Here is a 27,866-nt window from a genome sequence, read left to right on the forward strand (position 1 = left end):
GTACATAACCCAGATTATAGGAGGACAGGACCCTCTCTGCTGGGAAACGAGGATCCGTTGAGGAAAGCGGTGGCGAACTGCACCATTTCCACGACGCCAACGGACTCTTCGCCCGCGTAAATAAAGCACAAAACAATGCGTTTTTAACTCCTCAGCGCTGAGAGTATTGATCGTTTATTGGTTCTGGAGGCTAGCAGGACCAGAAGGCAACGCAAAAAGACGACCGCGTAGGACAGAGCGGCGCCATTTTTGCGGTGGCTGCGCGCGTCTCATGTTCAGATCCCTAGAGGCAATGGCTTGCGGAGGGGGAAATGGTCCCATTAAAAGGAGAGAGGAAAGAGACAGAGAAAGAGAGGGATGCAGAAGGGAACGGAGGACAATGGGTCTTTCAGTTCTTCAGGATGGTTTCGTACACCTGGAAGACGTGTTGCGTGACTTCTGGGGCGCGACACTTCAAGGAAAGCTAGAATGGAAAAGGGGAAAGGAGGAGAGGAAGTCACCAAAAAGGCAGGGATTTATATCCCTTAAATAAATATTAATATATATATTAATTAAAACATTAATACATTTTTATGTATTATTAAATAAATATATTATGTTGATAAATATAAAACATATATATATTATTTTATATTTTAAATATATATTATTTTATATTTTAAATGTATATATTCTATTAGTAATTAAATGCAGGGATTTTTTTCTTATCTGTCTATATTATAATATTATGTAATATAATTATATTATATTATAAAATATTATATTATGAACTATATTATATTATATATTTCTATATATTAATATATATATTAATATAATATCTTAATATATCCCAGTATCCAGCACATCCTGTCCAATAAATATTTAATAATAAAATAATAAAAAATTAAAAATAAAATAAGCGCCAGCTCACGGAGCGCAACGGGCACACGCGCCCATTCAATTGAATGGGACGCGCCGCCCCTTCCACCCCACGGCTTGAGCGCATATGCTCAAGCCGCGTAAAGTGCGCCCGCATATGACGCAGGCGCACTGTATTATTTAATATATATTATAATATCATATATATTATAAAATAAATAAATAACATCCAATAAACTGCAGCCTTCCTTCAAATCCCAGTATCCAGCACCACCCTGAAGTCCAATAAATAATATTTAATAAGTAATTAAAATAATTAAATTAACTAAAATAATCTATAAATAAATAAATAACTTCCAATAACTTCCAGCATCCAGCACCACCCTTAAGTCCAATAAATAATATTTAATAAATAATAAATTAATTACAAATAAATTACAAATAAATTAATTAAAAATAAATTAAACATAAATTAATTAAAAATTAAAAGAAATAACATGCAATAAAGTCCAGCCTCACTGCAAATCCCAGCATCCTAAAAGATCTTAATAGCAAGGGGCCGAAGGTACCGTGAAATGGGGGTTCCCCGGCTGGATGCGCAGTTCGGCCAAAACCCAGATGCCGTTAGTGAGCTTGAGGGACTGGTAGAGCATGTCCTGGCCCTCCACATTCCGCTTGGCGATCGTGAAGATGTGGCTGCCCTGCAGCTTGCTGCTCACGCCGTCTAGATAGGGGCACCATTAATAATAATTAATAATAATAATAATAATAATAATTTATTCCTGGTCTTAGGATCAGAAGTGTTTTGGAATATAATATAATGAATATGATATAATAATATATATAATATAATAATTTAATAATAATAATAATAATAATAATAATAATTGTAATATAAAATAATATAATAAAATAATATAATAATATAATGAAAACAATAATATAAATAATATAAATAATAATATAATAAATATAATTAAAATAATGTAATATAAATATAATAATATATTAATTAAAATATAATATAATTAATATAACAGAAATAATATATGAATATAATATGAATAATATAATGTAATTGTAATAAATATAATAAAATAAAATAATATAATAATAAATATAATGAAAATAATATATAATAATAAATATAATTAATATAAATAAAATATAATAATATAATATAATATAATAAATTAATATAATGAATATATAATTAAAATAAATATTAATATAATAATATAATTAAAATAATATAATGATATATTAATTATACAGACAGATTCTCCTTCATTATGTGCTTAATGCCTTGTTTGCGCCCAACCCGTGCACTCCCAAGATGGCGGCTCCCCCGGCTGACCTGCGCCGAGAGGGCAGTCCTTGATCTGGAACTGGGCTTCGTTCTCGTTGGGGATGTCCTTCCAAGTGGCAAGGAACATCTGCCGCTCTGAAAGGAGGACGCCATCAAACCCAAGCGACAGAAAAACCCCCGAAAAACGCAAACAGCCCCAATCCTAAAATGTGGCTCCAGCGGCCATTACGGTGCATCCTCCACGTCCGCCGTGTTGTTTTCTCTTAGGTCCTCCAGATCAACTCTATGGTCAGTCTCTGCCAGACATTTGACCACAGAATTGTGTTGGAGGACCTACAAACGCTTATGTCCTTTTTCTCGTCATTTCCGTGCCATAAACCCCTTGCCGACTCACCCATTTTCCCGTCTTCCACGAAGAGTATGTGGAGAGGGTAAAGCGTGCTGAAATAAAACACGTCGATGTTGTTCTTCACCGCAACCTGGGAAAAACAAAAGGGAGGCAAAGCAAACGAGAGTCACAGCGACAAACATGTTTCGGCGCAAAGCACCAGAGACAACGCAACACCTGAGGACATTTCTCACCTGGAGATTATTCAGGGGGTCCATCTTCATGACTGATCCGACGGTGTTTAGCGGAAGGGAGATCTCCACGCTCTGGTTTGGCGCGAGAGGCACGTGGATTTGCAGTGGCGCGGCCGGCGCCAAGCCGAAACTGAGGAGAGAGTAGCCGGCGAGCGGAACGATCAAGGAGGGGGACAGAGCTGACCCACGCCACGTCCGGACTTCGGACATTACGTTGCCGGACATTATGTTGGAGGACCTCTCTAGGCATTTGTAGGTCCTCCAGCGCAACTCTATGGTCAATGTCCAGTAGATGCTGACCACTGGAGGACCCAGAGATGCCTAGAGCAGTCCTCCAGGAAAACTCTATGGTCAATGTCCAGTAGATGTTCACCACTGGAGGACCCAGAGATGCCTAGAGAGGTCCTCCAGGACAACTCTATGGCCAATGTCCAGCAGATGTTGACCACTGGAAGAGGGCTCCAGGTGGTCAGCCTCTTCAGCCAACTTCTCAGTGGATTCAGCTCATCAAACTAGCTCTTCAGGAAGAATGGAGTCATCATGAGAGGCCATCTTGTCAAAAACCAATCCCCCAAATAGGAATGAGAACCTAGAGGATGTCTCTCTAGGCATCTGGAGGTCCTCCATTGTGACTCTATGGTCAACTGCTGACTGCAGTAGACGAGGCCTAGAGATGACACCTCTCTAGGCTTCTGGGGTCCTCCAGTGTGACTCTATGGTCAACTTTATGACTGTAGTAGAAAAGGCCTAGAGATGACACCTCTCTAGGCTTCTGGAGGTCCTCTAGTGTGACTCTATGGTCAACTGTATCACTGCAGTAGACAAGGCCTAGAGATGACACCTCTCTAGGCATCTGGAGGTCCTCTCCAGTGTGACTATTGTCAACTCTATGACTGTAGTAGACAAGGCCTAGAGAAGACATCTCTCTAGGCATCTGAAGGTCCTCTCCAGTGTGACTCTATGGACAACTCTATGACCGTAACTGCGCCAGAGGGCCTCCAGATGCCTAGAGAGACCCATTTCCCCCCAGATAGGAAAGCAGGGAGGCGGGCCAATGTTTACCTGTTCCGGTTGAACTGGATGGCGAAGTCGGACATGACCTGCAGGGCCTTGTTGGAGAGGACCAGGTCCATGGAAAGTGTGCCCGCCTGGCGGCTGAAGGTCCCCAAAATTTCCAGGCCCTTGGCCTTCACTGCCGGGAGCCAGACCTATCAGAGTATTAGGGTTAGGGTTAGGGTCCCGATCTCTGGCCCGCCCCCCAATTTCCCTGCCTCTCACCGTTTTGGGGGCAACGTAGGACCTGGACAAGCCTCCCACGCCGCCGGCCAAGTCAAAGAGCTCACCCAAACCACCGCCGATGGGCGCCGCCAGGTTGGAGGGCATGACGGCGCTGGGAGCAGCAAAGCTCGGCCCCCCCATCTGCGGGGCGAGAGGATACAGGTCAGCCCCCCCGGGTCAAGGGGGGATACGTTCCCAGAACCGCCATTTATAAATCAGACTGCGCATAACAGCAAACCGCCATAGAACTCTGCTGGAGGACCTAGAGGTTCCTAGAGGGAACACTCCTCTAGGCATTTGTGGGTCCTTCCAGCACGACTCTATGGTCAGTTTCCATGCAGAATTGCATAGGAGGGCCGACAGGTTCCTAGAGATAAACGAAAACAGTGGGCTTTCACGCCCCTAACCTCCAGTGAATTTGGGGGCGGTTCAAAGGGCAAAGGTTGACGTCGTAAAGCTAGAAAGAGGGCACAACCATACCCCTTCAGATTCGTCCGCCATCTTGAAGCAGAAGTGAGAGGAGAGCCAGCCGCATGCGAAGAAGGAGAGAGAAAGGAAGAGAGAGACAGACAGGAAACGAGGAGGTTAAAAAGGAAAAGGGAGAAAGACGGAAAAGGAGGGATGAAAGAAAGAGGTTATTCGCAGGCAGACAGACGCTAGCCACAAGGGCAGAGACGGTAGCCCAAAAGGAATAACTCTATGTCCGTTCCAAGCGGCACAATTCTGTGGTCCAGCTGCGCTGGAGGACCTAGAGATTCCTAGAGAGGACAAGTCTCTATGTCTTTGTAGGTCCTCTATGGTAAACCTCTAGCAGACGCTCACCATAGAGCTGCGCTGGAAGACCTAGCGATTCCTAGAGAGGACAAGTCTCTATGTATTTGTAGGTCCTCTATGGTAAACCTCCAGCAGATGCTCACCATAGAGCTGCGCTGGAGGACCTAGAGATTCCTAGAGAGGACAAGTCTCTATGTATTTGTAGGTCCTCTATGGTAAACCTCCAGCAGATGCTGACCACAGAGCTGTGCTGGAGGACCTAGAGATTCCTAGAGAGGACAATTCTCTATGTATTTGTAGGTCTAATATGGTAAAACTCTGGCAGATGCTGACCATAGAGATGCGCTGGAAGACCTAGAGATTCCTAGAGAGGACAAGTCTCTACATATCTGTAGGTTCTCGAGCGCAATTCTATGGCCAACCTCTGGCCGACGCTGACTTGGAGGTTGCTTTGCCAATGGGGAAAAGAGTGTGGGTCTGCATTGCAAGACAACACACAAGATACACAATGGTCATGACTTACCAGGCTGTCCAGGCCCCCACCAAGGAGGTCCACGGCGCCCATCTGGAGGGAGGAAGTGGCGACGGGTGGGCCGCCCACCGGGGGTCCGAGGTCAAGGTTCAGCAGGTCACCCAAGAGGTCACCTTGGGTGGGGATGACCTCCAGCTGCTCGGACGGAGCAGCTCCTGTCGGGGCCAGATCCGGACTCTCCGCGCTTTCGCTCCTGGGTCCAAACGGAGAAAAAGAAATAAGGTAAAATGGAATCGAATCTCGTCCCGTCGCTGCAACCGTTTTGCGCAAGGGCGCAGTCTGAGATGCCGGCGTACTCACGATCCTGTGCGCGGAGGGAGACTCTTGTGTAAGACGCCCCTGCTGCCCTCGACGAAGGCACTGGGGGGCTTGTGGTAGACGGAGGCCAGGGTCCCGATGTAGCAGATGAGCTCATCCAGCAGCGTCAGCTCGATCAGGTCCGTCTCCTCCGAAATGAGCGGCTTCTCCGCCAGCACCACCTCCTTTGCCGCCACCGGGTCTGTCGACAGAAGGCGCCAGTAGATGTAGCCGCGGTCGCGCAGGTCAGGGTTGTCCGAATCCTGGAGAGCAAAGACAGAAGTATACAAGAATTAATAAATAATGATAATAAGTTTATAATAAATAAATAAATTCGATGGAAGGATAGAATAAAAATAATAAATTTATAAACAATTAATAAACAATAATACATGATAAATAAATAACTTTATTAGAGGGAAGGATAGGAGAATATTAATAATAATAAATTTATAAATAAATAATAAATAATTAAAAATAATAATTTACAAATAAAAATATAAATAAATTAAATAAATTAAAGGGAAGAAATAATAATAATAACAAAAATAATAACAATAAATTTATAAATAAGAAATAAAGAAATAAAACATTTTATTAGAGGGAAGGAGAATTAACAACAACAATAATAATAGATTTATAAATAATAAATAAATGAATAAATTTTATTAGAGGGGAGGATAGGCAAATTAATAATGATACACTTATAAATAAATAAATAAATAAATTTATTAAAAGGAATAGGCAAATTAATAATACTAAATTTATAAATAATTAATAAAGAATAATAAATGATAAAAAATTATTAGAGGTGATAGCAGAATTATTAATAATAATAAATTTATAAATAAATAAATTTATTAGAGGGTAGAATTAATAATAAATTTATAAAGAATAAATAAAAAAAATATTAGAGGGAAGAAAAGGCAAATTAATAATAATGATGAATATAAATAATTAATAAAGAATAATAAATGATAAAAAATAAATAATGTTATTAGAGGGGATAGACTGAATAATAATAATAATAATAATAATAAATTCATTAGTAAATAAATACATTTATTAGAGGGAATGATAGGAAAATTAATAATAAATTTATAAAGAATAAATAAATAAATAAATATATTACAGGGGATAGGAGATTTAATAATACATTTATAAATAAATAAATATTGATAAATATTTATATATAATTATATATAATTATATTTATAATTATTTGTAAAATATATACATAATAAATCAAATACAATTATAATTTTTCTAATAGGTTTATAATTTATAATTATTACAATATATTAACATAATATAAATATATACTTATAACGTTATTTTTAATTATATATAATTATAAATATTAATAACACTTATTATAAAGTTGTCCTGGAGAAACTACAAACGCCTAGAGAAGTGTTCTCTCTAGCAATCTCTAGGTCCTCCAGCATATAATGACTGGAGGGGAGCCTTTCCCTGGAGCCCTTGGAGCCCTGTGCGTGGCCCTTTACTCCCAGGGAGTCCCCTCTTGTCACACTTTCCCTTCTAGGATCTCCTAGGTCTCCATTTCCCACTCCCCTGCTGAGCGGAATGCAATCCCTTGAGGTCCTTTTCCTAAGCTGCCACCACCCAGTGAATTCAATGAACTATGTTTCCCAAGCACACACTGGGAATTGCTTGGGAGAGAGATCTAGTTTCTTTCTGTACTAACCCAGAGCAATCAGTAACTGAGTTAAGGCACGTGTACAGGAGCAGAGAGAGACAGTAGATGCTTTTTAAGAAAGAAGTTTATTTTAAAAAGGGATAGAATAGGATAGAAAGAATTTATATCACTCTTGCAAAGCCCCCTTGCCTTGCTGGTCCAAGAACATAGTTATAGAGTTCATTCTACACAAGCCATTGTTGAAAATAACAAAAGGTCTAAAACGCACTGAGCTAACACGTTTCCTAACTACTCACACAGTGATGGGATTTGCAGTCCTTTTGAGTTCATGGATGCAGGGAGGGCCCCTTGCCTCTCGACCTGCATTCCCCTGAGTCTGTGTCTCCCAGACTCCAAGAGACACCATCTGGTTCCCCCCAGGAGAGAACAAAGGGAGAGACGAAGGCCGCATGGCCCGGGGGATTCTTATAGGTTCCTCAGGGAATGTTCTTGAATCTTCCCGGTCCTACTCTCAGATTGGTCAGTTAGACCTTACATCAGCTATGATGTCACGGCTCATTAGCATGTGATGTCATCTTTCATTAGCATGTACCTCCTCCCAGATTAACCCTTTGTAGTTCAGGAGAAGTCCTCAGGTGACTGGAGGACCAGTCATCACAGCAACTCTATGGCCAACCTCTGGCAGATGCTGATCATAGAGTTGTGCAGCAAGACCTATTAACACCTAGGGAAGTGTTCCTTCTAGGAATATCTAGGTCCCCCAGCGCAACTCTATGGTCAACTTTCTGGAGACGCTGATCATAGAGTTGTGCTGGAGGAACTAAAAACGCCTAGAGAAGTGTCCTTTGCTGCAGTATGTTAAGTCATGTGTTGCAAAATTGGTAATATAATGTTAGTAGTGGTTGTTTATTTTTATGTTTTAATAAAATAACAATAATAATAATGATAATAAATGAAGGTCTTCCATACCTGCGTCGCCAAACTAAGGACCTGTTGCACCAGCTCTTGGGTCTCGGTGGGTTTCTTCAGGAAGAGCTTCACGATGGCTGTCAACAACTGGAGCTGCACCTGCGTTGGCGCAATAAATAATAATAATAACAATGATAATAAAAGATGGCATCCCAATGACAAGAAGGGGCTAAAGTCGCCCATCCATCCTGCGCATCTGACCTGGATGCTTTCATCGTGGAAGCCCTCCAGGAAGCTATCCAGGAGTTCGTCCGCGTTGTCGATTCGTTCAGCGTATTCGCCGACGATCCAGATCATGGCGGCTCTGGCCTCGGGTTCGTCCAGAGAGTCCAGGTTCTCACACAAGGTGGCAATCACACTTTCGTACCTGCGCAAAATGGGCAGAGAGACAAGAGGCACCAGAACAGCACTGAGGGACCTAGAGTTTCCTGGAGAGGACACTCTGCTAGGCCTTTGTAGCTCCTCCAGGGCAACTCTGTGGTCATCTTTAACTAAAAGTCACACTGAAAGACCTAGAGATTCCTAGAGAGGATGCTCTGCTAGGCCTTTGTAGCTCCTCCAGGGCAACTTTATGGTCAACTTTAACTAAAAGTCGCACTGAAAGACCTAGAGATTCCTAGAGAGGACACTCTGCTAGGCCTTTGTGGCTCCTCCAGCGCAACTCTATGGACAGTGTCTGTCAGACGTTGGCCACAGAGTTGCCCTGGGGGACCTAGAGATTCCTAGAGAGAACCTGCGCCTCTCCCGCAGAAACCGCGTTTTCCCGTACTTGTTGGGGTACTTGCGGAAGATGTCCTTGATGACGACGATGGCTTCCTGGACAACGTAGTTGACCTTGGTCTGGATGAGGTCGAGCAGCGTGCTGACGCAGCGCTCCGCCGATTGCTGCACAGAAAGGATGAGACAACAAAATTTGTGAGGGAGGGGGAGGGTTTCGAGTCGAGCCAAGAGCTTCAGGGATATATGACAGACGTTGGCTGGACTTTATGACCTTTAGGGTCACTTCAGACTGACCTCAACCTTGATGGCGCATCGGCCAATGGCCCGGACGGCTTTGCGCACAAAGTCCACGTCCACCTCTGTGGCATATTCCTTCAACTCAGCAAGGACCTATTGTCAAAATACAAAGCGGTTGGCAGTTTCACGCATCTGGACAGCGCCAGGATACAAAAATGTACGTTGAATTTCAGGGCTTTATCGGAAAACGCGTACCTGCGCGATGTTCGCCTGCGACGCCAAGCGGATCATGATGTCCAGCTTCTCCAGCTTGACATAAATTGGGTCATTGTATTTCACGAAAAAGACCTTCATCTCGTGTTTCAAGATTTCGGGTCTGGAGCGAGGAAAGACGCAAAAAAAGGGGTAAAATACACCAGAAAATAATAATAATATTATTATTAATAATAATATAATTTAATATAATTTATTTATATTTAATTTAATATAATTTATTCCGCTTTTTTGCAAAGGAATCAAAACAATTCTAAATAGGAGCAGAAACAAAAGCTGTATATTTATATACAACTGTATATAAGATAATAATAATAATAATAATAATAATAATAATTTATTTATATTTATATTAGATTACAGCAGAATAAAATTGCAATAAATAAGAATATGGTCTTCCAAATTTATACTCAATCCCTCTCACCTTTAAAATGAGGCTATGCATTAAAATCCCAACAAAACACATTTTACAAAATCCAAATAGAGTGGGCCATTAAAGATATATATTTTATTATATATATTATTTTATATACATTATTATTATTATTATTATATACTTATATACTATCAATATATTTTATATTATATTATACATTATACCATTATATAATTTCATATCAATATATATAATAATCTATATATGTTGATATATATATATATATATATATATATAAAACATAATTATATATTAATAATCTATACATTATATATAATATTAATTACATAATATGTTTATATATTAATAATTTACAAATTATATAAATTAAAATATTAATACTATACATGAATATTATATAAATTATATAAATGTATATATATATTATTTATATATATTATATATTAAAATATATAATAAATTATTTATATTGATATAATAAATAATTATATAAATTAATAGTATATGTTTAATGTATACATATATTAATATATATATATATATATATATATATATATATATAATATTAGCATATATTAGTATAATATATAATTACATATTATATATAGTATGTGTGCACTTGATAGTTCTATAACATGTATTTTTCTCTTTCTCATATGTTTATTAATTAAGATTTTTTTAAATTATTGTTTATTTGCCTAAATGATTTTTCTTTGGTTTCTTTTTTATATATCTATGTTTTTATGTATTATATATATATATATATATATGAAAGGAGACCACCTTTTCTGGACGATGAGATTGATGTTGCGCAGGGCGACATACTGGAGCTCCGGCTCGGCCGAGAGCAGAGTGACCAGTGGAGGGGCAAGCTTCTTCAGCAGAGTCACGTAATAGTCCAGGTCCTTCGAGAGCAGCTCCATGAACTTCATCAGCACTTTCACCGCCGAAAGCACCACTGCCGAGTTGGCGTGTGACAGGCGTGGCGTCACCCGCTCGCAGATGCTGAAAGGGAAAGGGGAGAGCCCTTGTTCTGACATGCAGGAAGACACAGGATCCTAGAGTTGCCATTCAGGCACACAAACAACCATAGAGTTGCCATGCAGGAACACAAACAACCCTATAGTTGCTATGCAGTAATACAGAGAACCATAGAGTTTGAAGGGATCCCTCTCAAAGGCCATCCGACCACTGGAGGACTTTAAAATGCCAAGAGAAGGGGTCTCTCTAGGAACCTCAAGGTCCTCTATAGTCAACGTAAATTGCAACTTAACCATACAGTCAGTCTGGAGGACCGACAAATGCCTAGAGAAGTTTTCCCTCTAGGTCCTCTATAGTTAAACCAAGTTGGAGCTTAAGCATAGAGTCAGTCTGGAGGACCTACAAATGCCTAAAGAAGGGGCCTCTCTAGGAACCTCTGAGGTCCTCTATATCAATTGGAGCTTAACCACAGAGTTGGGCTGGAGGACCTACAAATGCCTAGAGAAGGGGCCTCTCTAGGAACTCTCAAGTCCTCTATATCAACTGGTGCTTAACCATAGAGTCGGGCTGGAGGACCTACAAAGGGAGAAAGAAGGGGCCTCTCTAGGAACCTCTAAGGTCCTCTATATCAATTGGTGCTTAACCATACAGTCAGGCTGGAGGACCTACAAATGCCTAGAGAAGCAGCCTCTCTAGGAACCTCTAAGGTCCTCTATATCAATAGGAGCATAACCATAGAGTCAGGCTGGAGGACCTACAAATGCCTAAAGAAGGGGCCTCTCTAGTAGGGTTGCCATAACCCGGCTGGTGTCGGGACATTCCCGGTTTTTCACCACTAGGGGGCTTCGCTGCACGGTTTCCTCGTTGCCCCATGTTTTTCCCGGGTCGAGGAGGCCTCTGGGGCCGCCACCCCCAATGCAGCCTTTGCCGGCTGCCAGGGCTTCTACTTGCCCTGCTGCGTGCCCTTTCAGGGCCACACGCAGGGCTAAGCAGGAGGAGCTCCTCCTCCTGAGGGCAGGCTGGCAGTGCAAAGGCTGAACAGCTGGCCCCTGCTGCAGGCCAGAGCCTGTGAGTGCTGGCAGGGGGCGGGGCTGTTCCAGCCCCAGTCTGCCCCCATTGGTCAGCCAGCCTCAGGAGGAGGAGCTCCTCCTCTGTTTGGTCCCCACGTGGACCGGTCATAGCAAGGCAGCAGAGGAGAGAGGGCCATTTCCTTTGGCACTGAGGTGAGGATGATGATGAGGAAGAGGAGGAGGAGGTGTGTGGCCCTTGTTTATTTTTTCTAATATTTATTTTGCCCTTGTGTATTTTTCTAAGATTTATTTGGACCCTGTGTATTTTTCTAATATTTATTTTGCCCTTGTGTATTTTTTCTAATATTTATTTTGCCCTTGTTTATTTTTTCTAATATTTATTTGGACCTTATGTATTTTTTCTAATATTTATTTGGACCTTATGTATTTTTCTAATATTTATTTTGCCCTTGTGTATTTTTTCTAATATTTATTTTGCCCTTGTGTATTTTTCTAAGATTTATTTGGACCCTGTGTATTTTTCTAATATTTATTTTGCCCTTGTGTATTTTTTCTAATATTTATTTTGCCCTTGTGTATTTTTTCTAATATTTATTTTGCCCTTGTGTATTTTTTCTAATATTTATTTTGCCCTTGTGTATTTTTTCTAATATTTATTTTGCCCTTGTGTATTTTTTCTAATATTTATTTTGCCCTTGTGTATTTTTTCTAATATTTATTTTGCCCTTGTGTATTTTTTCTAATATTTATTTTGCCCTTGTGTATTTTTCTAAGATTTATTTGGACCCTGTGTATTTTTCTAATATTTATTTTGCCCTTGTGTATTTTTTCTAATATTTATTTTGCCCTTGTTTATTTTTTCTAATATTTATTTGGACCTTATGTATTTTTTCTAATATTTATTTGGACCTTATGTATTTTTCTAATATTTATTTTGCCCTTGTGTATTTTTCTAAGATTTATTTGGACCCTGTGTATTTTTCTAATATTTATTTTGCCCTTGTGTATTTTTTCTAATATTTATTTGGACCCTATGTATTTTTCTAATATTTATTTTGCCCTTGTGTATTTTTCTAAGATTTATTTGGACCCTGTGTATTTTTCTAATATTTATTTGGCCCTTGTGTATTTTTTCTAATATTTATTTTGCCCTTGTGTATTTTTTCTAATATTTATTTTGCCCTTGTGTATTTTTTCTAATATTTATTTTGCCCTTGTGTATTTTTTCTAATATTTATTTGGACCCTATGTATTTTTCTAATATTTATTTTGCCCTTGTGTATTTTTCTAAGATTTATTTGGACCCTGTGTATTTTTCTAATATTTATTTTGCCCTTGTGTATTTTTTCTAATATTTATTTTGCCCTTGTGTATTTTTCTAATATTTATTTTGCCCTTGTGTATTTTTTCTAATATTTATTTTGCCCTTGTGTATTTTTCTAATATTTATTTTGCCCTTGTGTATTTTTTCTAATATTTATTTTGCCCTTGTGTATTTTTTCTAATATTTATTTTGCCCTTGTGTATTTTTCTAATATTTATTTTGCCCTTGTGTATTTTTTCTAATATTTATTTTGCCCTTGTGTATTTTTTCTAATATTTATTTTGCCCTTGTGTATTTTTCTAATATTTATTTTGCCCTTGTGTATTTTTTCTAATATTTATTTTGCCCTTGTGTATTTTTCTAATATTTATTTTGCCCTTGTGTATTTTTTCTAATATTTATTTTGCCCTTGTGTATTTTTCTAATATTTATTTTGCCCTTGTGTATTTTTTCTAATATTTATTTTGCCCTTGTGTATTTTTCTAATATTTATTTTGCCCTTGTGTATTTTTTCTAATATTTATTTTGCCCTTGTGTATTTTTTCTAATATTTATTTTGCCCTTGTGTATTTTTCTAATATTTATTTTGCCCTTGTGTATTTTTTCTAATATTTATTTTGCCCTTGTGTATTTTTTCTAATATTTATTTTGCCCTTGTGTATTTTTCTAATATTTATTTTGCCCTTGTGTATTTTTTCTAATATTTATTTTGCCCTTGTGTATTTTTCTAATATTTATTTTGCCCTTGTGTATTTTTTCTAATATTTATTTTGCCCTTGTGTATTTTTTCTAATATTTATTTTGCCCTTGTGTATTTTTCTAATATTTATTTTGCCCTTGTGTATTTTTTCTAATATTTATTTTGCCCTTGTGTATTTTTTCTAATATTTATTTTGCCCTTGTGTATTTTTCTAATATTTATTTTGCCCTTGTGTATTTTTTCTAATATTTATTTTGCCCTTGTGTATTTTTCTAATATTTATTTTGCCCTTGTGTATTTTTTCTAATATTTATTTTGCCCTTGTGTATTTTTCTAATATTTGTTTTGCCCTTGTGTATTTTTCTAATATTTATTTGGACCCTGTGAATGTTTCTAATATTTATTTGGACCCTCTGTATTTTTCTAATATTTATTTTGCCCTTGTGTATTTTTCTAATATTTATTTGGACCCTGTGTATGTTTCTAATATTTATTTGGACCCTCTGTATTTTTCTAATATTTATTTTCCCCTTGTGTATTTTTCTAATATTTATTTGGATCCTGTGTACGTTTCTAATATTTATTTGGACCCTCTGTATTTTTCTAATATTTATTTTGCCCTTGTGTATTTTTCTAATATTTATTTGGACCCTGTGTATTTTTCTAATATTTATTTTGCTCTTGTGTATTTTTCTAATATTTATTTTGCCCTTGTGTATTTTTTCTAATATTTATTTTGCCCTTGTGTATTTTTCTAATATTTATTTTGCCCTTGTGTATTTTTCTAATATTTATTTTGCCCTTGTGTATTTTTTCTAATATTTATTTTGCCCTTGTTTATTTTTTCTAATATTTATTTGGACCTTATGTATTTTTTCTAATATTTATTTGGACCTTATGTATTTTTCTAATATTTATTTTGCCCTTGTGTATTTTTCTAAGATTTATTTGGACCCTGTGTATTTTTCTAATATTTATTTTGCCCTTGTGTATTTTTTCTAATATTTATTTGGACCCTATGTATTTTTCTAATATTTATTTTGCCCTTGTGTATTTTTCTAAGATTTATTTGGACCCTGTGTATTTTTCTAATATTTATTTGGCCCTTGTGTATTTTTTCTAATATTTATTTTGCCCTTGTGTATTTTTTCTAATATTTATTTTGCCCTTGTGTATTTTTTCTAATATTTATTTGGACCCTATGTATTTTTCTAATATTTATTTTGCCCTTGTGTATTTTTCTAAGATTTATTTGGACCCTGTGTATTTTTCTAATATTTATTTTGCCCTTGTGTATTTTTTCTAATATTTATTTTGCCCTTGTGTATTTTTCTAATATTTATTTTGCCCTTGTGTATTTTTTCTAATATTTATTTTGCCCTTGTGTATTTTTCTAATATTTATTTTGCCCTTGTGTATTTTTTCTAATATTTATTTTGCCCTTGTGTATTTTTTCTAATATTTATTTTGCCCTTGTGTATTTTTCTAATATTTATTTTGCCCTTGTGTATTTTTTCTAATATTTATTTTGCCCTTGTGTATTTTTCTAATATTTATTTTGCCCTTGTGTATTTTTTCTAATATTTATTTTGCCCTTGTGTATTTTTCTAATATTTGTTTTGCCCTTGTGTATTTTTCTAATATTTATTTGGACCCTGTGAATGTTTCTAATATTTATTTGGACCCTCTGTATTTTTCTAATATTTATTTTGCCCTTGTGTATTTTTCTAATATTTATTTGGACCCTGTGTATGTTTCTAATATTTATTTGGACCCTCTGTATTTTTCTAATATTTATTTTCCCCTTGTGTATTTTTCTAATATTTATTTGGATCCTGTGTACGTTTCTAATATTTATTTGGACCCTCTGTATTTTTCTAATATTTATTTTGCCCTTGTGTATTTTTCTAATATTTATTTGGACCCTGTGTATTTTTCTAATATTTATTTTGCTCTTGTGTATTTTTCTAATATTTATTTTGCCCTTGTGTATTTTTTCTAATATTTATTTTGCCCTTGTGTATTTTTCTAATATTTATTTTGCCCTTGTGTATTTTTCTAATATTTATTTTGCCCTTGTGTATTTTTTCTAATATTTATTTTGCCCTTGTGTATTTTTCTAATATTTATTTTGCCCTTGTGTATTTTTTCTAATATTTATTTTGCCCTTGTGTATTTTTTCTAATATTTATTTTGCCCTTGTGTATTTTTTCTAATATTTATTTTGCTCTTGTGTATTTTTCTAATATTTATTTTGCCCTTGTGTATTTTTTCTAATATTTATTTTGCCCTTGTGTTTTTCTAATATTTATTTTGCCCTTGTGTATTTTTCTAATATTTATTTTGCCCTTGTGTATTTTTTCTAATATTTATTTTGCCCTTGTGTATTTTTCTAATATTTATTTTGCCCTTGTGTATTTTTCTAATATTTATTTGGACCCTGTGTATTTTTTCTAATATTTATTTTGCCCTTGTGTATTTTTCTAATATTTATTTGGACCCTGTGTATTTTTTCTAATATTTATTTTGCCCTTGTGTATTTTTCTAATATTTATTTGGACCCTGTGTATTTTTCCAATATTTATTTTTCCCAAGTCTATTTTTTGTGTATTTTTTCTGCTTTTAATGCTAACAAGTTTGCTTTCTTTTAACATTGTTAGTGATGATGATGGTGGTGGTGGTGATATTGATATCAGTCAGCTTCATAGGCCTGTGCCCACTGTTTTTGAAGCTGAGACAGTGTGACTTTCCAAAGTGCCTTTTCTGTGTATTTTTTCTCCTTTTAATGCTGCTGCTGCTGAAACCTCTGAGGCATGGCCAATGTAATTTGCTCTGATTTTTACATACTCATGCGCAGTGAAGAAAAACCAAAGTACCGTGACCAAGTACACACTTCTGAGAAGTATAGTTGGTGCAAGACACCAGGGGGTTGGACTGGATGGCCCTTGCGGTCTCTTCCAACTCTATGATTCTATGAAACCGAGGGCAAATCCACTTTTTGTTTAACCACCTTGACATGTTCGATATGCATAGCCATGTTAACCCATGTTCAGTGTTAAACCCAAAGGGTTTGGTTATGGAATTAGCCTCTGAAATATGCAAGAGGCCATGTTAAGTAAAGCCATGTGAAATGCCCAAATGTGCTGTCGTGTGTTTTGGAATGAGGAGGGGGGTGGTTTGGCCAGAAAGGGAAGTACATTTCTGCCATCTGTCTAGGAATAATGCCAAAATGTCCTCCATTTTGAGCATGCCTAAGAAACATGCATTTATATTAACATATTTTGAAAATAATCAAATTTTTTCATGTGTCTTCCAATTTTTAAAAATATGCCCTACATTTGAAAATGTTGACCTACATTTGTCCTACATTTGTCCCGGTTTGGAGGTCCTGACTTATGGCAACCCTACTCTCTAGGAATGCCTAAAGAAGGAGCCTCTCTAGGAACCTAAGGCCGTGCTCCCACCTCTGTGCCTCGCGGTCATCCTTGGGCATGTAGTTGGCCAGGCAGTCCAGGATGAAGATCTGGCCCCACTCCGTACATTCGTTCAAAGCGGTCAGCAGCTTGTTGATCGACTGTGGGTTCAAGTCCAGCAGGTTGCTGCTGGGGTGGGACTCTGCAATCTCCGACAGCGCCGCCACCGCGTTCGCCACCACCTGGGCGGAGGAATCCATGATCATCAGCAGTAGCGTGAATCGCAATTAAAAAGACATGCTGCATTGTCAGCCCAGGAGGATACACCTTCCGTTACACGCCGTTTTTAAAAAACGTGGAAAGCGAAACAGAGCTGCGCCAGCGTTGGGCGCTTCTCTACCACTACTATTATTATTATATTAATTATATTATTTATTACATTAATTATAATAAAATTTAATTATTATATTAATTATATTATTACATTAATTATATTACATTTATATTAATTATATTATTTATAGTATATTTATATTAATTATATAGTATTTTTATATTATATTTTTATATTATTTTATTAAAATATAATAATATAATTATTATATTAATTATATTATTTATTATATTATTACATTATATTGTTTTAATTATATTATGAATATAATTATTATATTATTATATTATTTATTAATTATATTAATTATATTATATTAATCATTGTATTATATATATAATAATTATGTTGTTGTTGTTGTTATGGACTCCCTAAAGCCTCGGCCATCTTGGGCAATAGTCTGACATCCAAAACACCTGGATGACCACCCCTTATAATAAATAAAATTAATTAATTTAATTATTAATATGATTAAAATAATAATTATATTATTATAATTAAAATAATATATAATTAATATAATTATAGTATTATTATACAATATAAATAACATAATTAATATAATAATTAAATTTTAATATAATTAAAATAATAAAATATAATTAATATAATAATAATAATAATAATAATAATAATTTGTTTTATTTATATACCGCTATTCCAAAGATCATAGCGGTGAACAGCAAGTAAGCTAATTAGCAAGTAAGCTAATATAATATAATTAATGTAATAAATTAATATTATAATATAATTAATATACTATAATATAATACTTATATATTGAATATACATCCCAGCGGTCAAATACGTTGCTTAGGCAGGACAACCCTGGACATTTGGATTGAAGGGAGAAACAACAAGGCGTCTGGAACATGGGATGTGCAGTGTTTCCACGTTCACATGGGTTCTGTAACCATAACCCCAGATCAGGACGTCATAGATCTGGGTCCATTAACTCAGACTTAAGCCACTTGGGCAACTTGGACTTGACCAGCAAGTCCAAGCCGCGGAAGGGCCTCGAGTTCGAGTCCAGGCCTGCGGCGTAGAGGAGGAGAATTACCATGGGGTTGGAGTCGGAGATGAGGTCCTTCAGGGTGTCCAGAAAGCCCTGGTCCTCCACCAGCTGGGCATTGATGTCGTGGAGTTTGGCCACACAGACGGCCGCCGTCTTGCGCACGTACGGGTCTTCGTCCTTCAAGCACTTGCGCAGCGGCTCGCACAGGTACTCCGTGATCTTGTCCACTCGGATGCAGCCCATTGTGCGCACGGCCAGGGCCCGGATCAGCGGGTTGGGGTCTTCGCAGTCCTGGTGGGGACAACGGAGAAGAAAGCGGTCAGTTGTCCAGCCACGTCTGGTGACCCAAAACACAGAGTCCAACCCTCCTTCTCCCATGCAGGAATACATAGGACCCTAGAGTCGGAAGGGGCTACTAACCTTGACGAAGGTGTTAACCGCCATGATGGCCATGTCCGGCTGGCTCTTGGCATAGTTCATCAGGTAGAGGTACACCAGCTTCTTCAGCTCCAGGTTGTCTGTCTGCATGCAGTTCACGACGTCCGGGAAGAGAGCGCTGGAAGGTGAGGGGCGGACAGCGTTACAGGGGAATGGACATTCGGACGTGACAGATGCGACCCCCAATACATTTTGGAAACGCAAAAACTCACCCAGTCAAAATGGCCTCCCAGCCTCCAAACGCACTTACTCAAATTTGACAAAAACTCACTGAGTCAAAATGGCAGGAGCACACTTACCTGACGTCTTTCCCGACCGTCATGGAGGCAATCACCTTCTTCACAGCCTCCTTCTTCTTCTCCTTCTTGTCGCTGTTCAGCTCGGCCTTGAGTTCAAAAATCTCCCCTGGGAAATAAGAGACACGGCGTTGACATCCGCGGATCTGATTATTTGCGGGTTTGATTAAAATGTCCTCTCTAGGAATCTCCAGGGAGAGATTATGCTGGAGACTGACCATATAGTTGTACTGGAGGATCTGGAGATTCCTAGAGAGGACATTTGTCTAGGCATTCCTGGGTCTTCCAGTGTTATTCTATGGCAGCGGTTCCCAAACTTTGTTGGGCCGCGAACCCCATTACAGGCGAAAGTCCCGCCCGCGACCCCCCTCATGAGTTAGGAGGCGAGGAAGGGGCGGGAGTTTCGACTGCCTACAAGCCCCAGCGGGCTTTGCGGCCGAAGGTTCCACCCCTTCCCAGCCTCCCAACCAATCAGGGAGGCCACCGGGGAAGAAGGGGCGGGACTTCCGGTCGCAAAGGCCGCTGAGGTTTGTAGTCCCGGCCCTCTCGCCTCCTCCTTGCGGGCGCCTTCAAGGGCACGTGCGCGGAAGGAAGCGAAGGGAGGAGGTGACCCCAGCCCTCTCACCTCCTCGCGGGCGCCTTCGAGGGCACCAGCGAGGGGGAGGCGACCCCAGCCCTCTCGCCTCCTCCTCGCGGGCGCCTTTGAGGGCACCCGCAAGGAGGAGGCAAAGGGAGGAGGCGACCCCAACCCTCTCGCCTCCTCCTTCTCATGGGCGCCTTCAAGGGCACCAGCGAGGAGTAGGCGACCCCAGCCCTCTCACCTCCTCCTCACAGGCGCCTTGGAGGGCACTCACGGGGAAGGAGGCAAAGGGAGGAGGCGACCCCAGTCCTCTCGCCTTCTCCTTGCGGGCGCCTTCGAGGGCACCAGTGGGGAGGAGGCAAGGGGAAGAGGCGACCCCGGCCCTTTCTCCTTGCAGTTGCCGGCTCTAGCCCTGACACCAGCAGGGAAAAAGGGAGGAGGGGGAGGCAGGGGGGAATCCCAACCTGGCGACCCCCAAGAAGGGGTTGCAACCCCAGGTTGGGAATCCCTGTTCTGTGGGAAGATGTGACCATAGAGTTGTGCTGGAGGACCTAGAAAGTCCTAGAGAGGACACTTCTCTAGGCATTCCTAGGTCTTTCGGTGTCATGACCATAGAGTTGCACTGGAGGACTTAGAATCTTAGAGAGGACACTTCCTAAGACATTTCTGGGTCTTCCAGTGTTACTCTGCTTGAGGCTGACCATAGAGTTGCACTGGAGGACTTCTCTAGGCATCTTCCAGTGTTACTCTATTGGAGGTTGACCACAGAGATGCATACAGCCTTAGATCTCTATATAGTACTATAGAAAATGCCTCTCTAGGTCCTCCAGTGCGACTCTATGACCATAGGGTTGCAATGGAGGAACTACAGATTCCTAGAGAGGACACTTCTCTAGGCGTCTGTAGGCCTTCCTGCATGAGTCTATGGTCAACCTCTGGCCTAGAGAGGACCTAGAGAGGCATTTGTAGGTCCTCCAGGGCAATTCTATGGTCAGCCCCCGGCCAATGCTTACCATAGAGTTGCACTGGAGGACCTACAAATGCCTAGAGAGGAAAGGAACGCTGAACCCTTTGCGGAAACAAGGCTTTTTACCTTTCTTGGTGGTGGTGAAGTACTTCGAATCCGACATCTTGGCGTCCACTTCGCCGCGCAAATTCTCTTTAAAAAGAAAAGGGAGTTTATAACGTCTGCATAGCCCTGAAAAATCCCTCCTGCCATGCAGGAATACAGAGAATCCTTGCCATATTAGAAATGCTAGCTAAGTTTGGAGTCGGAACGATGAACCACGCGGTTTCGCAATTCGAGGAAAGCAAACACAAGAAAACTACTCATTCAAAAGAAGAGCACAGCTCTTCCTTTCCAGGGAACAGGAAACAAAATATGTTTCCTAAATCTAAATACAATCCTTTTTCACTTCCTTCCCTTCACTCTCTTTTAGCTTCCCTCCAAAAACAAAGTCTATCAAAACCAGCTGGAAAAGCAAAAATCTGGGTTGCGTCGAATATTTAAAAAACTGTGATTTTCCACGTAATGCAACCCAAGTTCGCATCCGTCAGAAAAGCAAAGGTGCCACTCTCTCAGCCATTTTGGAGTATTTATTATTATTAATTATTATATAATATATTATTGTATATTATTATATATATTATTGTCAGAATCCACCTTCAGTCAGTCATTCAGGGTGTATTCTGCCATGAGGTTTGTAGAGATAGATAGATAGATAGATAGATAGATAGGGAGATAGATAGATAAACGGCAGAGTGGGGGTCAGGGAATAGGTTCTCACCCACAAATAGGGAAGATATAGATACGCATATAGAGAGAGGAAGTAGAGATATAGATAGACAGTCACTTTGAGAATAGGGGGGTTGCCACCATGAGAAATGGGCCGGATGGTCACGTATTGCATGGCAGTTAGGCAGTTTTATGAGGGGTTGTTGGGAAACTGATACCAAAGATGCATACAGCCTTAGATCTCTAGGAACCAAATAGCCAAACACCCCCCTCCTTTCCCCCTTCAGAACAAAGAGAGAAATTCTACATCAATGGCTGAACCAAAGGGAACCAACTTAAAGGGAGGGGTCTGGGGAATTGTAAGGTTCTGTCTTTATTTGGAGTTCTTCAGATTCAACAAAGACATGGCCAGGAATGCTTCTACTTAGTCCTTATAATAAACTTTCTGATCTAACTGAAGTTTGTCGTGGATTTTTGGTCAGAACAATCCCAAGTCTCACAATTATAATATAATATACAATAATAATAGTAATTTATCACTATGAGAGGGACATAATAATGCTTTCTGCTTCTGTACATGGCTTTGCAAAAGAATCAGTGGTTACAGTAGACTGATAGACTGAGCTACAGAGTAAAGTGTACATGGGCTATGATGGCCCCCTACCTTTTGCTCCTGTGTGTGTCCACCGTACATACTCACATCACATCACACGCACGCACTCACCCTCCCTTCGCCAGAGCTTTGAGAATACAATGCTCTCCCTTTGCTGTGGCCTTGAAGGGAACAGGATCATCCTAGCTAGTATCTCTTTGCATTTGAGACTGCTAGCAAATGTAATAGCAAATGTAGAGCCAATAAGAAAATGCGTGACCATTGCGTGGACAGTGAACGCAACCAATTATTTGTTGTTTAGACAATAGCCAATTAACTGCCTTTTATATAATCATGTGTGTACTAAATAGCCAATTAAGCTAATGCTATGTAAACAATGAACTGTGTTTTACTATAAAACCTTTTGGAAATGGCTATTGGGCGTGGCAGCCATTTTATCACCATCTGCTGGTGTGCTGTCGCCTTGGCCAAATAAAATGCGTATTGCCTATGGAGATTTCGGTTTCTCTGTCTTCACTGAAGGACACTCCTTTCAAATGAACATATTGGGAATGTTTCCCTAACAACTATATATTATTATAATATAATATTTAATAGTAATATATTATTATTGTATTATTATAATGTTATTAAGTTATTATAATATAATATATTACATATTATTATTATATAATATATAATAATATTTTATTGTTATATGTTATTGTATTACAATATATATTAATATTATATTATTATCTTATAATATATAACTAATAATATATTATTACATATTATATAAAACATATAATAATGTTATTATATACTGTCATGCCTCCAGAGCATCTTGAGACATATATTTAGTTAAGATTATATTAGCTTTTCTATGTATCAGTTTAGAAGGGGAAATAGAGATCTACAGCTTTAAGAAAGGCAAGGATTGTGGGAAATCCCAGGGTCTCTTACTGTCTCTCTGTTTCCAATGTGGTGACTTTCACACGGAAACGGGGACTTTTCAGAGCTTTTGATGTGATTTTGGTGCCTGGCTCTATTTCAGTGCATTTTTGGTGACTTTTGCCTATATCAGCTCCAGCCCTGACTCTGAGAGCGGGGCTGGCTACAGAGCAACCAACCCCACACTAATCGTTTTCAGCCAATCAGAGAGAGGACTGGAGAGTGGCTGCCGCCCCCACCCTCAGAAAAGGCTCTCGTCTAGTCTCTCAGCCCCTGACTCCCTCTTAAGCCTAGCTTTCCTAGACTTAAGCGTACTTCCTCAGATGCATGGGAATTGTAGCTCATTGTGGCACCAGAGCTCTTTCTCACAAAACTACAATTCCCAGGGTTCCCTAGCACTGAGCCAGGGCAGTTAAAGCGGTCTCAAACTGGATTATTTCTGCAGTATGGATTGGACCTTGAGCATTTTTAATAACTAAGGTCCAAAACACACTGCAGAAATAATCCAGTTTGTGACCGCTTTAACTCTCCTGGCTCAGTGCTAGGGAATCCTGGGAATTGTAGTTTGTTGTGGCACCAGAGCCCTTTCTGATAGAGAAGGCTCAATGTCTCACAAAACTTCCATTCCCAGGGTTCCCTAGCACTGACCCAGGGCAGCTAAAGCAGTCTCAAACTGGATCATTTCTGCAGTGTGTCTTGGACCCAACTCAGGCTGCATCTTCACTCCAGACTCCAGAGACAATCCAGTTTCGTACCGTTTTAACTGCCATGGCCCAGTGCTATGAAATCCTGGGAATTGTAGTTTGTTGTCACACCAGAGTTTGCGGAGAGAGAAGGTTAAATGTCTCACAAAACTAGAATTCCCAGGATTCCCTAGCACTGAGCCGGGGCAGTTAAAGGGGTGTCAAACTGGATTATTTCTGCAGTGCGGTTGCAGCCGAACACGTTTCTATTTGGCACAAAGCTTCTTGGACCCCCTTCATGTCAAAATAAACGTCTTAAAAGTATTAGAAGGACTGAAAGATTCTTTGCTTGATTTTAATGGTAAATTTGAGAGTTAAAGTAAGTTCCAATTATTTTTATTCAATTAGGGCTACGTTTTATTGCCATATTAAGATTCTGGGGACTTTTCGGGGATTGTGAATGAATATTTGGTGAGATATGGGGGATTTGGTGAGTTGTGGGCCAAACATTTGGAGAATTATCTTCGAGGCTTGTTGGCAACACTGCTCTCCAGCTAGTTTCAGTGTGTAGTACAGGGGTAGGCAACCTTTTTGAGCCGGAGGCCGGGTTGCTGTCCTTCAGACAACTGGGGGACTGAAGCCAGGGGGTGGAGCTTCCACCCTCCAGGGGTGGGGCCGTGTGCCAGGGGTGGAGCTTCCACCTTCCGGGGGCCAGGCCTCCTCCTCTGACAGCCCCTGATGGGGCCCCAGGCCCTGTCAGAGGCCGGGAAAGAGCCGGCAGGGGCCGCCAGTGCTGGAGGCCTCCCCCTCTTTGCTGGCCCCTGACTGGGCCCCAGGCCCCGTCACAGGCCGGCAAAAAAGCCAGCGGGGGCCACCAGTGCTGGAGGCCTCCCCCTCTTTGAGGGCTCCAGCGGCCACAGCAGGCCTCGGCGAAGCCTCACGCGACCTTTCTTGTGGTTGCGCAAGACTTCGCCTCTAGGCGCCAACATTTTTTTCAAAATGACAGCGAAGTCTCACGCGACCTCACCGCCATTTTGAAAAAAATGGCGGCGCCTGGGAGCCGGGAAAACCACAATCGGCAGTGGCGGCAGGGGCAGGCAGGGGCCAGCCAAAAGGCCTCCATGGGCTGCATTCGGCCTGCGGGAGTCGGAGGTTGCTGACCCCTGGTGTAGTAAGATTTCAGCCAAGTCAGACCTGGAGAGAGTATTTTCCTTTGACAGAGATAAGTCCACAAAAGAAGAAAGATAGACCTCAGAAGAAGAAAGATAGAATCCACCAAGAAGAGAGAACAAGGTATTTAGGAAGGACTATTGAGGAAAAGGAGATCAGTTTCATGTTTTGTATTTATAACCAGTAAAGTTTTGAAACTTAAGAAATCTGTGGACAAGTCTTTTGTTCTGGCTGTGTTCCTGAGAGCCAGAAGCCTTACTACACCCAAAGTCCATAGTATTGCTCTTGGGACAAAACATATACTACAGTATTATAATATATAATAATAATGTATTATTGTTATATATTATTATTATAATACACAATATTAATATACATTATATAATATTATTACATATTAATATATAATATATAATAATGTATTATTGTTATATATTGTTATTATATATAATATTATTATGACATATTAATATATAATAATATGTTATTATATATTATAATATATATTATTGTTATATATTATTATTATATATTATTATTATATTATATAATATTACAGCGAGCCCGCATCATACGCAGGCGCGCTTTACACAGCTTGAGCATACGTGGGGACGGGCGTGGGGTGGAAGGGGCGGCGCTTCCCATTCAATTGCACCACTGTGCACGAGCCCCATTGTTTCCAATGGGGCTTGAGCATAGGCGGAAATCGCCTTACGCGGAGGGATCCGGAACAGATCCCCGGGTAAGGCGAGGACCCACTGTATTATATTATTATAACCATAATGTAATATATAATGTAATGTAATATATAATTGTATATAATATTATTTTATATTATTATATTTTTAGCCTTATGCAGCTTGAGCATACGCGCTCAAGCCGCGGGGCGCATGCGGGAAGGCGCATCCCATTCAATTGAATGGGCGCACACGCCCGTTGCGCCCTGCGCGCTGCCGTGCACGAGCCCCATTGTTTACAATGGGGCTTGAGCATAGGCGGAATTCACCTTACGTGGCAGGATCCGGAACGGATCCCCGCGTAAGGCGAGGACCCACTGTATATTATAAGTATTATATTATAAGATATAATAATAATATATATTATTATTATTATTTGTCGTTTGACAAAGGGAGAAAAATAAGGACCTTTAATGTCCGCCTACCTGGAGAAGGTTCTTGTTCTGTATAAGCGTTTAAGCGAGCGGCTAATAACACACCTGCGTCAGAGGAAAAACGTATTAATATATTAATTATTATATTTGCTCATTTATTTCCAATTAATTTGGGAACTGGGACGTAAGGAGGCCCTGCAATACTGTTTCCCTCTGAGGATCCTTAGCAGCATTGATCCTATGAGCTCCCAAGGAGACTTAATCTCCTTTGAGTTCCTCAAAGATCTAATTTAGGAGCCATTTCATCCCAACTTCCTTCGCTCACCTGCGCAGACGCAAAAACGCCTTTTGGATTCTGGAACATTTGCATAAAGTAAATTAAAATAAAATAAAATACAAGTAGATAATCGGCATAACTACCGGATAATAATTTTGGAATAATTATAACTATTATTATCATTGGATTTTTGGAATATCAACATGAAATTCATTTATATAAATGATTCCAAAATAATAAGACCCAACCTGCATACATTCCTATATAGATTGATTATTCCTTAATTCTCTGAAGTATTTGAATATATACATAATGAGTTTTATTTATTTTAATTAATTTAATATAATATATATTATATATATAAATATTACATTATATTCTAATAGATATAATAAATATATATAATATATATGATTTTATATATAATATATAAAATATTATATATATTAGAATATATTATAATGTATATTATATTCTAAAATTATATATTGTATATAATATTATATAATATAATATTCTAATATATTATATATAATATATATAATAATTTAATATAAAATATATACATTGTAATATATATATTATATAATATTATATAATAATATAATATTATTATATTATAATATTATAATATTATAAATTATATATTATAATATTATATATAATATACAATATTATAATTATATATATATATATTATATAATATATATAAAATAATATTTTTATATAATATTATTATTAAATATTATATATTATTATGAGAGAGGAAAAGGGGGTGGGACGGGGCAGAAAATTGGGGAGAGGGCAGGAAGAGAAAAGGATTTGCGCAGAAATGTGGGGAAGACAGAAAAGTGGGGCAGAAAGGGAAGGAGGGCAGAAAAGTGAGGCAGAAAGAGGGCAGGAATGTAGCGAAGAAAGCAGGAAAATGGGGCTCAAAGGGGGCAGAGAAGTGGGGCAGAAAAGGGTCTTTGGGGGGAGGAATTGGGGTCTGCCCTCTCCCCCCAAAACAGAGGGTGAGCCCCAGTATAGGGCCCGAAGGATTTCAATGGGGGTCCATGCTGCTGCTGCCCCCCATCTTTCCCCCAAAGGCAGGGAAGGGAAGGGGGCTATTGGGGTGCCTCTTCTTCCCCTTCCCTCCTCGGCCGCCAGGGGGAGCGCCGCCCTTCCCTTCCCTACCTGGAGCTGCGCTGACGCTGCTGCTGATTCTGCTCCCCTCCAGATCCAGACGCTTGTCCTCTCTTGGCTCAGCCCACACCGGAAGTACGGGGAGCAAGCCCGCAATG

General features: G+C 39.0%; 1 protein-coding gene and 1 non-coding gene across 5 annotated transcripts; both read right to left on the bottom strand.

The window, feature by feature from the left end:
• Positions 1-140: 140 nt before the first annotated feature.
• Positions 141-27,866, bottom strand: LOC149308533 (AP-1 complex subunit beta-1). Of its 4 annotated transcripts, XM_089535922.1 has the most exons (23): positions 27,760-27,865; positions 26,358-26,411; positions 21,155-21,220; positions 19,485-19,590; positions 19,168-19,303; positions 18,793-19,038; positions 17,390-17,580; positions 10,673-10,894; positions 9,475-9,595; positions 9,277-9,372; positions 9,032-9,147; positions 8,464-8,629; positions 8,263-8,361; positions 5,637-5,896; positions 5,328-5,529; positions 4,511-4,531; positions 4,031-4,171; positions 3,815-3,960; positions 2,753-2,882; positions 2,565-2,649; positions 2,219-2,305; positions 1,431-1,585; positions 141-463 (listed from the first exon to the last, which is right to left on the bottom strand). In XM_089535922.1, the coding sequence occupies exons 3-23, from the start codon at positions 21,189-21,191 to the stop codon at positions 389-391; spliced, it is 2,838 nt and encodes a 945-aa protein (XP_089392048.1). In that variant the 5' UTR covers positions 21,192-21,220; positions 26,358-26,411; positions 27,760-27,865; the 3' UTR covers positions 141-388. The 4 variants fall into 4 exon arrangements, with proteins under 4 accessions (XP_089392048.1, XP_089392051.1, XP_089392050.1 ...); XM_089535925.1 differs by lacking the exon at positions 2,219-2,305 and having other exon boundaries at positions 27,760-27,866; XM_089535924.1 differs by lacking the exon at positions 4,511-4,531.
• On the bottom strand, positions 3,216-3,311 carry LOC149308534 (small nucleolar RNA SNORD125). Its single transcript, XR_016282259.1, has one exon. It is a non-coding gene; the product is annotated as a small nucleolar RNA SNORD125 (small nucleolar RNA).

The sequence above is a fragment of the Sceloporus occidentalis genome, unplaced genomic scaffold (assembly GCF_023333645.1).
Source record: "Sceloporus occidentalis isolate IW3139 unplaced genomic scaffold, rSceOcc1.0.p SCAF_8, whole genome shotgun sequence".
NCBI classification, from domain to species: domain Eukaryota; kingdom Metazoa; phylum Chordata; class Lepidosauria; order Squamata; family Phrynosomatidae; genus Sceloporus; species Sceloporus occidentalis.

What these genes read in the sequence shown, in the direction of transcription:
- LOC149308533 (XM_089535922.1), bottom strand. Translation starts at nt 21,191, where the DNA reads ATGTCGGATTCGAAGTACTTCACCACCACCAAGAAAG. An exon ending in GATGCGCCATCAAGGTTGAG is followed by an intron (nt 9,148 to 9,276) that starts GTCAGTCTGAAG and finishes CTTTCTGTGCAG; the next exon opens with CAATCGGCGGAGCGCTGCGT. An exon ending in TTCCGCAAGTACCCCAACAA is followed by an intron (nt 8,630 to 9,031) that starts GTACGGGAAAAC and finishes CATTTTGCGCAG; the next exon opens with GTACGAAAGTGTGATTGCCA.